Source organism: Panulirus ornatus, chromosome 67, assembly GCF_036320965.1.
Source record: "Panulirus ornatus isolate Po-2019 chromosome 67, ASM3632096v1, whole genome shotgun sequence".
NCBI lineage: Eukaryota > Metazoa > Arthropoda > Malacostraca > Decapoda > Palinuridae > Panulirus > Panulirus ornatus.
Genome location: NC_092290.1, coordinates 19,291,584 through 19,306,447, shown reverse-complemented (window position 1 = coordinate 19,306,447; position 14,864 = coordinate 19,291,584). Strand labels below are relative to the sequence as shown.

The 14,864-nt window shown below is 41.9% G+C and overlaps 1 protein-coding gene across 1 annotated transcript in view; it reads right to left on the bottom strand.

Annotated features, from left to right (window-relative positions):
• LOC139747140 (uncharacterized) overlaps positions 1-14,864 on the bottom strand; it is a 353,413-nt gene that overhangs the window by 74,976 nt on the left and 263,573 nt on the right. Inside the window, exon 20 of the mRNA XM_071659064.1 lies at positions 14,733-14,804. Coding sequence (XP_071515165.1) covers positions 14,733-14,804 — 72 coding nt within the window. The remainder of the gene's footprint in view (positions 1-14,732; positions 14,805-14,864) is intronic.

Below are 14,864 nucleotides of genomic sequence, written 5' to 3'. Positions count from 1 at the left end.
TCCAGCACATCCACCCTCCTGCGCACAACTCTATCCATAGCCCACGCCTCGCAACCATACAACATTGTTGGAACCACTATTCCTTCAAACATACCCATTTTTGCTTTCCGAGATAATGTTCTCAACTTCCACACATTCTTCAAGGCTCCCAGGATTTTCGCCCCCTCCCCCATCTATGATTCACTTCCGCTTCCATGGTTCCATCCGCTGCCAGATCCACTCCCAGTTATCTAAAACACTTTACTTCCTCCAGTTTTTCTCCATTCAAACTTACCTCCCAATTGACTTGACCCTCAACCCTACTGTACCTAGTAACCTTGCTATTATTCAAATTTACTCTTAACTCTCTTCTTTCACACACTTTACCAAACTCAGTCACCAGCTTCTGCAGTTTCTCACATGAATCAGCCACCAGCGCTGTATCATCAGCGAACAACAACTGACTCACTTCCCAAGCTCTCTCATCCACAACAGACTTCATACTTGCCCCTCTTTTCAAAACTCTTGCATTCACCTCCCTAACAACCCCATCCATAAACAAATTAAACAACCATGGAGACATCACACACCCCTGCCACAAACCTACATTCACTGAGAACCAATCACTTTCCTCTCTTCCTACACGTACACATGCCTTACATCCTCGATAAAAACTTTTCACTGCTTCTAACAACTTGCGTCCCACACCATATATTCTTAATACCTTCCACAGAGCATCTCTATCAACTCTATCATATGCCTTCTCCAGATCCATAAATGCTACATACAAATCCATTTGCTTTTCTAAGTATTTCTCACATACATTCTTCAAAGCAAACACCTGATCCACACATCCTCTACCACTTCTGAAACCACACTGCTCTTCCCCAATCTGATGCTCTGTACATGCCTTCACCCTCTCAATCAATACCCTCCCATACAATTTGCCAGGAATACTCAACAAACTTATACCTCTGTAATTTGAACACTCACTCTTATCCCCTTTGCCTTTGTACAATGGCACTATGCATGCATTCCGCCAATCCTCAGGCACCTCACCATGAGTCATACATACATTAAATAACCTTACCAACCAGTCAACAATACAGTCACCCCCTTTTTTAATAAATTCCACTGCAATACCATCCAAACCTGCTGCCTTGCCGGCTTTCATCTTCCACAAAGCTTTTACTACCTCTTCTCTGTTTACCAAATCATTTTCCCTAACCCTCGCACTTTGCACACAACCTCGACCAAAACACCCTATATCTGCCACTCTATCATCAAACACATTCAACAAACCTTCAAAATACTCACTCCATCTCCTTCTCACATCACCACTACTTGTTATCACCTCCCCATTTGCGCCCTTCACTGAAGTTCCCATTTGCTCCCTTGTCGTACGCACTTTATTTACCTCCTTCCAGAACATCTTTTTTTTTCTTTTTTTTATTATACTTTGTCGCTGTCTCCCGCATTTGCGAGGTAGCGCAAGGAAACAGACGAAAGAAATGGCCCAACCCCCCCCATACACATGTATATACATACGTCCACACACGCAAATATACATACCTACACAGCTTTCCATGGTTTACCCCAGACGCTTCACATGCCTTGATTCAATCCACTGACAGCACGTCAACCCCGGTATACCACATCGATCCAATTCACTCTATTCCTTGCCCTCCTTTCACCCTCCTGCATGTTCAGGCCCCGATCACACAAAATCTTTTTCACTCCATCTTTCCACCTCCAATTTGGTCTCCCTCTTCTCCTCATTCCCTCCACCTCCGACACATATATCCTCTTGGTCAATCTTTCCTCACTCATTCTCTCCATGTGCCCAAACCACTTCAAAACACCCTCTTCTGCTCTCTCAACCACGCTCTTTTTATTTCCACACATCTCTCTTACCCTTACGTTACTCACTCGATCAAACCACCTCACACCACACATTGTCCTCAAACATCTCATTTCCAGCACATCCATCCTCCTGCGCACAACTCTATCCATAGCCCATGCCTCGCAACCATACAACATTGTTGGAACCACTATTCCTTCAAACACCCATTTTTGCTTTCCGAGATAATGTTCTCGACTTCCACACATTCTTCAAGGCCCCCAGAATTTTCGCCCCCTCCCCCACCCTATGATCCACTTCCGCTTCCATGGTTCCATCCGCTGCCAGATCCACTCCCAGATATCTAAAACACTTCACTTCCTCCAGTTTTTCTCCATTCAAACTCACCTCCCAATTGACTTGACCCTCAACCCTACTGTACCTAATAACCTTGCTCTTATTCACATTTACTCTTAACTTTCTTCTTCCACACACTTTACCAAACTCAGTCACCAGCTTCTGCAGTTTCTCACATGAATCAGCCACCAGCGCTGTATCATCAGCGAACAACAACTGACTCACTTCCCAAGCTCTCTCATCCCCAACAGACTTCATACTTGCCCCTCTTTCCAAAACCCTTGCATTTACCTCCCTAACAACCCCATCCATAAACAAATTAAACAACCATGGAGACATCACACACCCCTGCCGCAAACCTACATTCACTGAGAACCAATCACTTTCCTCTCTTCCTACACGTACACATGCCTTACATCCTCGATAAAAACTTTTCACTGCTTCTAACAACTTTCCTCCCACACCATATATATTCTTAATACCTTCCACAGAGCATCTCTATCAACTCTATCATATGCCTTCTCCAGATCCATATATATATATATATATATATATTTTTTTTTTTTTTTTTTTTTTTATACTTTCTCGCTGTCTCCCGCGTTTGCGAGGTAGCGCAAGGAAACAGACGAAAGAAATGGCCCAACCCCCCCCCCATACACATGTACATACACACGTCCACACACGCAAATATACATACCTACACAGCTTTCCATGGTTTACCCCAGACGCTTCACATGCCTTGCTTCAATCCACTGACAGCACGTCAACCCCTGTATACCACATGACTCCAATTCACTCTATTTCTTGCCCTCCTTTCACCCTCCTGCATGTTCAGGCCCCGATCACACAAAATCTTTTTCACTCCATCTTTCCACCTCCAATTTGGTCTCCCTCTTCTCCTCGTTCCCTCCACCTCCGACACATATATCCTCTTGGTCAATCTCTCCTCACTCATTCTCTCCATGTGCCCAAACCATTTCAAAACACCCTCTTCTGCTCTCTCAACCACGCTCTTTTTATTTCCACACATCTCTCTTACCCTTACGTTACTTACTCGATCAAACCACCTCACACCACACATTGTCCTCAAACATCTCATTTCCAGCACATCCATCCTCCTGCGCACATCTCTATCCATAGCCCACGCCTCGCAACCATACAACATTGTTGGAACCACTATTCCCTCAAACATACCCATTTTTGCTTTCCGAGATAGTGTTCTCGACTTCCACACATTTTTCAAGGCTCCCAAAATTTTCGCCCCCTCCCCCACCCTATGATCCACTTCCGCTTCCATGGTTCCATCCGCTGACAGATCCACTCCCAGATATCTAAAACACTTCACTTCCTCCAGTTTTTCTCCATTCAAACTCACCTCCCAATTGACTTGACCCTCACCCCTACTGTACCTAATAACCTTGCTCTTATTCACATTTACTCTCAACTTTCTTCTTCCACACACTTTACCAAACTCAGTCACCAGCTTCTGCAGTTTCTCACATGAATCAGCCACCAGCGCTGTATCATCAGCGAACAACAACTGACTCACTTCCCAAGCTCTCTCATCCCCAACAGACTTCATACTTGCCCCTCTTTCCAGGACTCTTGCATTTACCTCCCTTACAACCCCATCCATAAACAAATTAAACAACCATGGAGACATCACACACCCCTGCCGCAAACCTACATTCACTGAGAACCAATCACTTTCCTCTCTTCCTACACGTACACATGCCTTACATCCTCGATAAAAACTTTTCACTGCTTCTAACAACTTGCCTCCCACACCATATATTCTTAATACCTTCCACAGAGCATCTCTATCAACTCTATCATATGCCTTCTCCAGATCCATAAATGCTACATACAAATATATATATATATATATATATATTTTTTTTTTTTTTTTTTCCAAAAGAAGGAACAGAGGGGGCCAGGTGAGGATATTCCAAAAAAGGCCCAGTCCTCTGTTCTTAACGCTACCTCGCTAATGCGGGAAATGGTGAATAGTTTAAAAGAAGAAAAAAAAAATATATATATATATATATATATATATATATATATATATATATATATATATATATATTTTTTGCTTTGTCGCTGTCTCCCGCGTTTGCGAGGTAGCGCAAGGAAACAGACGAAAGAAATGGCCCAACCCACCCCCATACACATGTATATACATACGTCCACACACGCAAATATACATACCTCCACAGCTTTCCATGGTTTACCCCAGACGCTTCACATGCCCTGATTCAATCCACTGACAGCACGTCAACCCCAGTATACCACATCGATCCAATTCACTCTATTCCTTGCCCTCCTTTCACCCTCCTGCATGTTCAGGCCCCGATCACTAAAAATCTTTTTCACTCCATCTTTCCACCTCCAATTTGGTCTCCAACTTCTCGTTCCCTCCACCTCCGACACATATATCCTCTTGGTCAATCTTTCCTCACTCATTCTCTCCATGTGCCCAAACCACTTCAAAACACCCTCTTCTGCTCTCTCAACCACGCTCTTTTTATTTCCACACATCTCTCTTACCCTTACGTTACTTACTCGATCAAACCACTTCACACCACACATTGTCCTCAAACATCTCATTTCCAGCACATCCACCCTCCTGCACACAACTCTATCCATAGCCCACGCCTCACAACCATATAACATTGTTGGAACCACTATTCCTTCAAACATACCCATTTTTGCTTTCCGAGATAATGTTCTCGACTTCCACACATTCTTCAAGGCTCCCGGGATTTTTGCCCCCTCCCCCACCCTATGATCCACTTCCGCTTCCATGGTTCCATCCGCTGACAGATCCAGTCCCAGATATCTAAAACACTTTACTTCCTCCAGTTTTTCTCCATTCAAACTTACCTCCCAATTGACTTGACCCTCAACCCTACTGTACCTAGTATTATCCCTGGGGATGGGGGAGAAAGAATACTTCCCATGTATTCCCTGCGTGTCGTAGAAGGCGACTAAAAGGGGAGGGAGCGTGGGGCTGGAAATCCTCCCCTCTCTTTTTTTTTTTTTTGATTTTCCAAAAGAAGGAACAGAGAAGGGGGCCAGTTGAGGATATTTCCTCAAAGGCCCAGTCCTCTGTTCTTAATGCTACCTCGCTAACGCGGGAAATGGCAAATAGTTTGAAAAAGAAAGATATATATATATATATATATATATATATATATATATATATATATATATATATATATATATATATATATATATATATATATATGTTTTGGCTCTGAGTGAAATGAAGCTAAAGGGTAAAGGGGAAGAGTGGTTTGGGAATGTCTTGGGAGTAAAGTCAGGGGTTAATGAGAGGACAAGAGGAAGGGAAGGAGCAGCACTACTCCTGAAACAGGAGTGGTGGGAGTATGTGATAGAGTGTAAGAAAGTAAATTCTAGATTGATATGGGTAAAACTGAAAGTTGATGGAGAGAGATGGGTGATTATTGGTGCATATGCACCTGGGCATGAGAAGAAAGATCATGAGAGGCAAGTGTTTTGGGAGCAGCTGAATGAGTGTGTTAGTGGTTTTGATGCACAAGACTGGGTTATAGTGATGGGTGATTTGAATGCAAAGGTGAGTAATGTGGCAGTTGAGGGCATAATTGGTATACATGGGGTGTTCAGTGTTGTAAATGGAAATGGTGAAGAGCTTGCAGATTTATGTGCTGAAAAAGGACTGGTGATTGGGAATACCTGGTTTAAAAAGAGAGATATACATAAGTATATGTATGTAAGTAGGAGAGATGGCCAGAGAGCGTTATTGGATTATGTGATAATTGATAGGCTCGTGAAAGAGAGACTTTTGGATGTTAATGTATTGTGAGGTCCAACTGGAGGGATGTCTGATCATTATCTTGTGGAGGCAAAGGTGAAGATTTGTAAGGGTTTTCAGAAAAGAAGAGGGAATGTTGGGGTGAAGAGAGTGGTGAGAGTAAGTGAGCTTGGGAAGGAGACTTGTGTGAGGAAATACCAGGAGAGACTGAGTACAGAATGGAAAAAGGTGAGAACAAAGGAGGTAAGGGGAATGGGGGAGGAATGGGATGTATTTAGGGAAGCAGTGATGGCTTGTGCAAAAGATGCTTGTGGCATGAGAAGTGTGGGAGGTGGGTTGCTTAGAAAGGATAGTGAGTGGTGGGATGAAGAAGTAAGAGTATTAGAGAAAGAGAAGAGAGAGGCATTTGGACGATTTTTGCAGGGAAAAAATGCAAATGAGTGGGAGATGTATAAAAGAAAGAGACAGGAGGTCAAGAGAAAGGTGCAAGGGATGAAAAAGAGGGCAAATGAGAGTTGGGGTGAGAGAGTATCATTAAATTTTAAGGAGAATAAAAAGATGTTCTGGAAGGAGGTAAATAAAGTGCATAAGACAAGGGAGCAAATGGGAACTTCAGTGAAGGGCGCTAATGGGGAGGTGATAACAAGTAGTGGTGATGTGAGAAGGAGATGGAGTGAGTATTTTGAAGGTTTGTTGAATGTGTTTGATGATAGAGTGGCAGATATAGGGTGTCTTGGTCGAGGTGGTGTGCAAAGTGATAGGGTTAGGGAAAATGATTTGGTAAACAGAGAAGAGGTAGTAAAAGCTTTGCAGAAGATGAAAGCCGGCAAGGCAGCAGGTTTGGATGGTATTGCAGTGGAATTTATTAAAAAAGGGGGTGACTGTATTGTTGACTGGTTGGTAAGGTTATTTAATGTATGTATGACTCATGGTGAGGTGCCTGAGGATTGGCGGAATGCGTGCATAGTGCCATTGTACAAAGGCAAAGGGGATAAGAGTGAGTGCTCAAATTACAGAGGTATAAGTTTGTTGAGTATTCCTGGTAAACTATATGGGAGGGTATTGATTGAGAGGGTGAAGGCATGTACAGAGCATCAGATTGGGGTAGAGCAGTGTGGTTTCAGAAGTGGTAGAGCATGTGTGGATCAGGTGTTTGCTTTGAAGAATGTATGTGAGAAATACTTAGAAAAGCAAATGGATTTGTCTGTAGCATTTATGGATCTGGAGAAGGCATATGATAGAGTTGATAGAGATGCTCTGTGGAAGGTATTAAGAATATATGGTGTGGGAGGCAAGTTGTTAGAAGCAGTGAAAAGTTTTTATCGAGGATGTAAGGCATGTGTACGTGTAGGAAGAGAGGAAAGTGATTGGTTCTCAGTGAATGCAGGTTTGCGGCAGGGGTGTGTGATGTCTCCATGGTTAATTTGTTTATGGATGGGGTTGGTAGGGAGGTGAATGCAAGAGTTTTGGAAAGAGGGGCAAGTATGAAGTCTGTTGTGGATGAGAGAGCTTGGGAAGTGAGTCAGCTGTTGTTCGCTGATGATACAGCGCTGGTAGCTGATTCATGTGAGAAACTGCAGAAGTTGGTGACTGAGTTTGGTATAGTGTATGAAAGAAGAAAGTTAAGAGTAAATGTGAATAAGAGCAAGGTTATTAGGCACAGTAGGGTTGAGGGTCAAGTCAATTGGGAGGTAAGTTTGAATGGAGAAAAACTGGAGGAAGTAAAGTGTTTTAGATATCTGGGAGTGGATCTGGCAATGGATGGAACCATGGAAGCGGAAGTGATTCATAGGGTGGGGGAGGGGGCGAAAATTCTGGGAGCCTTGAAGAATGTTTGGAAGTTGAGAACATTATCTCGGAAAGCAAAAATGGGTATGTTTGAAGGAATAGTGGGTCCAACAATGTTGTATGGTTACAAGGCGTGGGCTATGGATACAGTTGTTCGCAGGAGGGTGGATGTGCTGGAAATGAGATGTTTGAGGACAATATGTGGTTTGAGGTGGTTTGATCGAGTAAGTAATGTAAGGGTAAGAGAGATGTGTGGAAATAAAAAGAATGTGGTTGAGAGAGCAGAAGAGGGTGTTTTGAAATGGTTTGGTCACATGGAGAGAATGAGTGAGGAAAGACTGACCATGAGGATATATGTGTCTGAGGTGGAGGGAATGAGGAGAAGTGGGAGACCAAATTGGAGGTGGAAAGATGGAATGAAAAAGATTTTGAGTGATCGGGGCCTGAACATGCAGGAGGGTGAAAGGCGTGCAAGGAATAGAGTGAATTGGAACGATGTGGTATACTGGGGTTGACATGCTGTCAATTTATTGAACCAGGGCATGTGAAGCGTCTAGGGTAAACCATGGAAAGTTGTGTGGGGCCTGGATGTGGAAAGGGAGCTGTGGTTTCGGTGCATTATTACAAGACAGCTAGAGGCTGAATGTGAACGAATGGGGCCTTTGTTGTCTTTTCCTAGCGCTACCTCGCACACATGAGGGGGGGTTGTTATTCCATGTCTGACGAGGTGGCAATGGGAATAAATAAAGGCCGACAGTATGAATTATGTACATTTGTATACATGTATACATTGAGATGTATAGGTATGTATATTTGCGTGTGTGGACGTGTATGTATATACATGTGTATTTGGGTGGGTTGGGCCACTCTTTTGTCTGTTTCCTTGCGCTACCTCACTAATGCGGGAGACAGCAACAAAGCAAAATAAATAAATAAATAAATATATATATGTGTATAAGGAGAAGGAATATGATAGGGATGACAGAGATGCTTTGTGGGTATTAAGAATAAGTATGAAAAAAATATATTCATTGATTTATATATCATTCTTGATTGCCATTTCCCATGTTAGCAAGATAGTGACAGAAAACAGAGGAAGAAAGTCCCATCCACTCATATACACACATATATACATACACATACATACTTGTACATATAAACAAATACATACATACATACACATACATATACACACGTACATATTCATACTTTCTCACCTTTATCCATACCCAGCACCACCCTGCCCCAGAGGAAACAACTTTACCACCCCGTGTCAGCGAGGTAGTGCAAGGAAACGGAAGAAAAAAGTCCAAAGACGCTCACACCTGTTCTCTAGCTGTCATGTGTTCTGCACCAAAACCACAGACCTTTCCATGGTTTACCCTGGATGTTTCACATGCCCTGGTTCAGTCCTTGTGTGTGTATGTATGTGAGTGGATGGGTCTTTCTTCGTCTGTCTCCTGGCACTACCTTGCTAACACGGAAAACAGCAGTCAAGTATCGAAAAATAATGAATAAATATGTTTTGATCTTAGGTATGACTGGATGTCAATGACAGTAAGAATTAAACATCTCTTATCAAAGAATCAGCATCTCTTTTACAAAAGGAAATATCAACTAATTCCTTCAAAAATCTTTAATAAGGTTGCTGAATGCCTCCAAAGGCAAATACCTTGTGTCTCACTACTTTTCTCCAGAACTAATCCTTACTGAGGCAATGGAAGTGTATTTACAAATTACAAAAGTTATTCACTGATATAACAATAAATGAACTCCTTAAATACCTGTTTTTTGCATGTACCTCCTTACATTCTTTTGACCTGGGAAGCAACATATATAGTCACTCAACTTGTGAAATAATAGGTATATCATTTCGAACACTAATGCATTTATGGATCTGGAGAAGGCATATGATAAGAGTTGATAGAGATGCTCTGTGGACAGTATTAAGAGTATATGGTGTGGGAGGCATGTTGTTAGAAGCAGTGGAAAGTTTTATCGAGGATGTAAGGCATGTGTACAAGTAGGAAGAGTGGAAAGTGATTGGTTCTAAGTGAATGTTGGTTTGCAGCAGGGGTGCATGGTTTCCATGGTTGTTTAATTTGTTTATGGAAGGGGTTGTTAGGGAGGTGAATGCAAGAGTTTTGGAGAGAGGGGCAAGTATGAAGTTTGTTGTGGATAAGAGAGCTTGGGAAGTGAGTCAGTTGTTGTTCGCTGATGATACAGCACTGGTGGCTGATTCAGGTGAGAAACTGTAGAAGATGGTGACTGAGTTTGGTAAAGTGTGTGAAAGAAGAACGCTGAGAGTAAATGTAAATAACAGCAAGGTTATTAGGTACAGTAGGGTTGAGGGACAAGTCAACTGGGAGGTAAGTTTGAATGGAGAAAAACTGGAGGAAGTGAAGTGTTTTAGATATCTGGGAGAGGATTTGGCAGCAGATGGAACCATGGAAATGGAAGTGAGTCATAGGGTGGGGGAGGGGGTGAAAGTTCTGGATGCGTTGAAAAATTTGTGGAAGTCGAGAACATTATCTCGGAAAGCAAAAATGGGTATGTTTGAAGGAATAGTGGTTCCGACAATGTCATATAGTTGTGAGGCATGGACCATAGATAGAGTTGTGCGGAGGAGGGTGGATGTGCTGGAAATGAGATGCCTGAGGACAATATGAGGTGTGAGGTGGTTTGATCAACTAAGTAATGAAGGGGAAAGAGAGATGTGTGGTAATGAAAAGAGTGTGGTTGAGAGAGCAGAAGAAATGGTTTGGTGACAGACATGGAGAGAATGAGTGAGGAAAGATTGACAAAGAGGATATATGCGTCAGAGGTGGAGGGAACGAGGAGAAGTGGGAGACCAAACTGGAGGTGGAAAGATGGAGCGAAAAAGATTTTGAGTGATCAGGGCCTGAACATGCAGGAGGGTGAAAGGTGTGCAAGGAAAAGAGTGAACTGGAATGATGTGGCATACTGGGGTCGACATGCTGTCAATGGATTGAAACAGGGCACGTGAAACGTCTGGGGTAAACCATGGAAAGTTTTGTGGGGCCTGGATGTGGAAAGGGAGCTGTGGTTTCGGTGCATTATACATAACAGCTAGAGACTGAGTGTGAACGAATGTGGCCTTTGTTGTCTTTTCCTAGTGCTACCTCGCGCACATGTGGGGGGGAGGGGGTTGTCATTTAATGTGTGGTGGGGAGGTGACAGGAATGAATAGGGGCAGACAGTATGAATTATGTACATGCGTATATATGTATATGTCTGTGTGTATATATATATATATATATATATATATATATATATATATATATATATATATATATATATATATATATATATATTTTGGGAGCCTTGAAAAATGTGTGGAAGTCGAGAACATTATCTCGGAAAGCAAAAATGGGTATGTTTGAAGGAATAGTGGTTCCAACAATGTTGTATGGTTGCGAGGCGTGGGCTATGGATAGAGATGTGCGCAGGAGGATGGATGTGCTGGAAATGAGATGTTTGAGGACAATGTGTGGTGTGAGGTGGTTTGATCGAGTAAGTAACGTAAGGGTAAGAGAGATGTGTGGAAATAAAAAGAGCGTGGTTGAGAGAGCAGAAGAGGGTGTTTTGAAATGGTTTGGGCACATGGAGAGAATGAGTGAGGAAAGATTGACCAAGAGGATATATGTGTCGGAGGTGGAGGGAACGAGGAGAAGAGGGAGACCAAATTGGAGGTGGAAAGATGGAGTGAAAAAGATTTTGTGTGATCGGGGCCTGAACATGCAGGAGGGTGAAAGGAGGGCAAGGAATAGAGTGAATTGGAGCCATGTGGTATACAGGGGTTGACGTGCTGTCAGTGGATTGAATCAAGGCATGTGAAGCGTCTGGGGTAAACCATGGAAAGCTGTGTAGGTATGTATATTTGCGTGTGTGGACGTGTGTATGTACATGTGTATGGGGGGGGGGGTTGGGCCATTTCTTTCGTCTGTTTCCTTGCGCTACCTCGCAAACGCGGGAGACAGCGACAAAGTATAAAAAAAAAAAAAAAAAAAAAAAAAAAAAAATATATATATATATATATATATATATATATATATATATATATATTGAGATGTATAGGTATGTATATATGCATATGTGGACGTGTATGTATATACATGTGTATGGGTTGGGCCATTTTTTTGTCTGTTTCCTTGCGCTACCTCGCTAACGTGGGAGACCGACAAAGTATAATAATAATATATATTTTTCGAACACTTGCTGTCGAAAAATATGAGAAAGAATTAACTTCTATATCAGTTTTGATGCAAGAGACCAGGTTACAGTGATGGGTGATTTGAATGCAAAGGTGAATAATGTGGCAGTTGAGGGGACAATTGGTGTACATGGGGTGTTCAGTGTTGTAAATGGAAATGGTGAAGAGCTTGTAGATCTGTGTGCTGAAAAAAGGACTGGTGATTGGGAATACCTGGTTTAAAAAGAGAGATATACATAAGTATACGTATGTAAGTAGGAGAGATGGCCAGAGAGCATTATTGGATTGTGTGTTAATGGATAGGTGTGTGAAAGAGAGACTTTTGGGGATTAATGTGCTGAGAGGTGCAACTGGAGGGATGTCTGATCATAATCTTGTGGAGGCGAAGGTGAAGATTTGTAGAGGTTTTCAGAAAAGAAGTGAAAATGTTGGGGTGAAGAGTGGTGAAAGTGAGTGAGCTTGGGAAGGAGACTTGCGTGAGGAAGTACCAGGAGAGACTGAGTGCATAATGGAAAAAGGTGAGAGCAAAGGACATAAGGGGATTGGGGGAGGTATGGTATGTTTTTAGGGAAGCTGCGATGGCTTGCACAAAAGATGCTTGTTGAATGAGAAGCGTGGGAGGTGGGCAGATTAGTAAGGGTAGTGAGTGGTGGGATGAAGAAGTAAGATTACTTGTGAAAGTTGTGAAAGAAAAGAGACACACATTTGGAAGATTTTTGCAGGGAAATAGTGCAAATGACTGGGAGATATGTAAAAGAATCAGGCAGGAGGTCAAGAGAAAGGTGCAAGAGGTGAAAAAGAGGGCAAATGAGAGTTGGGGTGAGAGAGTATCATTAAATTTAGGGAGAATAAAAAGATGTTTTGGAAGGAGGTAAATAAAGTGCATAAGACGAGAGAACAAATGGGAAGATCGGTGAACGGGGCTAATGGGGAGGTGATAAGTAGTGGTGATGTGAGAAGGAGATGGAGTGAGTATTTTGAAGGTTTATTGAATGTGTTAAATGATAGAGTGGCAGATTTAGGGTGTTTTGGTCACGGTGGTGTGCAAAGTGAGAGGGTCAGGGAGAATGGCTTGGTAAACAGAGAAGAGGTAGTGAAAGCTCTGCAGAAGATGAAAGCCAGCAAGACAGCGGGTTTGGATGTTATTGCAGTGGAATTTATATAAAAAAAAAAGGGGGGGTGACTGTGTTGTTGACTAGTTGGTGAGGATATTCAATGTATGTATGGCTCATGGTGAAGTGCCTGAGGATTGGCAAAATGCATGCATAGTGCCACTGTACAAAGGCAGAGGGGATAAAAGAGAGTGCTCAAATCACAGAAGTATAAGTTTGTTGAGTATTCCTGGGAAATTATATGGGAGGGTATTGATTGAGAGGGTGAAGTCATGTACAGAGCATCAGACTGGGGAAGAGCAGTGTGGTTTCAGAAGTGGTAGAGGATGTGTGGATCAGGTGTTTGCTTTGAAGAATGTAGGCGAGAAATACTTTGAAAAAAAAATGGATTTGTATGAGGGATTTACGGATCTGGAGAAGGCATATGATAAGAGTTGATAGAGATGCTCTGTGGAAGTTATTAAGAGTATATGGTGTGGGAGGCAAGTTGTTAGAAGCAGTGAAAAGTTTTTATCAAGGATGTAAGGCATGTGTACCAGTAGGAAGAGAGGAAAGTGATTGGTTCCCAGTGAATGTCAGCTTGCAGCAGGGGTGCATAATGTCTCCATTGTTGTTTAATCTGTTTATGTATGGGGTTGTTAGGGAGGTGAATGCAAGAGTTTTGGAGAGAAGGGCAAGTATGCAGTCTGTTGTGGATGAGAGGGCTTGGAAGTGAGTCAGTTGTTTCAGGGAACTCTTATGAGTCTTTGTAAGCAAGCATTCTTAATGTAAAATTAAGCTGAGTTTTATGAAGAGGGGCACCAGCTATCACTGTTTCTAGATCACTTTACTGTCTGGTCTTTTATAATATATAAACTATACAACTGTCAACCCATTTATCCGACTGTCAAATGTTTTGACCTAATGGGTGACCTATCTAAACAGAGTTGACCAAATATGTTTAAAAAAAAATGCATGCTGGTCAATAAATTCTCCAAGATATGGAGTGGGTTAAATGCTAGTTAGCTTAGATGATGTAATACTCAATTTCAGTTCTAATGAAACTGGCTGTTTACTGAAGAGCTTTGGTAGCCATTTATTTGACTATGGGGAATCAACCAATAGGATGATGAAGACTGTTTAATAGCTGTCTACAATGTTACTTTTAGCAGATCACATAAGGCTTTGTATCCACAGCCTGAGGCTTGTTAAAATACAGAAAAATATTTTGTACTTCAAAACTTATTTACTTGAAAGAACACAGTCTACATAAAATCATATATTGAATGTAATAATCATAGTAAAAGAAATGTTTGCATACAAGCAGAGTGAATAATATGTGCACGTTAAGCTTTGCTGTAAAGGAGCACAGATTTATGAAGGAGATATCTATAAATATAGATATATATAAATTCAGTATCTAATTACTGATAAGTGCCAAGGTACTTTCACTTCTACTTTGCACTATTTGAAAATTTCCCTCGTGTAATTGATTCAAAAACTTATAATTTACAGTAACTAATATCATATACTCTAACTTAATCACACTGACAGAAAATAAAGATAATCCAACAACCCTAGAAAAACTGAAAAACAGCACACAATATCAAGAGAAAAAGTTAAAATCAATCTAGTAAAGAATCTCACCAGACTTCTGTGAGAGCTTATTTGCAGCACGAAGTTTCGTGCTCTCTTTGCTCTCAATTGCCTTGGGACGCTCTAGATTGGGTAAGCGTGCAGAGAAAGAGAAAGAGGATAGAATCTGCCAATACACAGCTG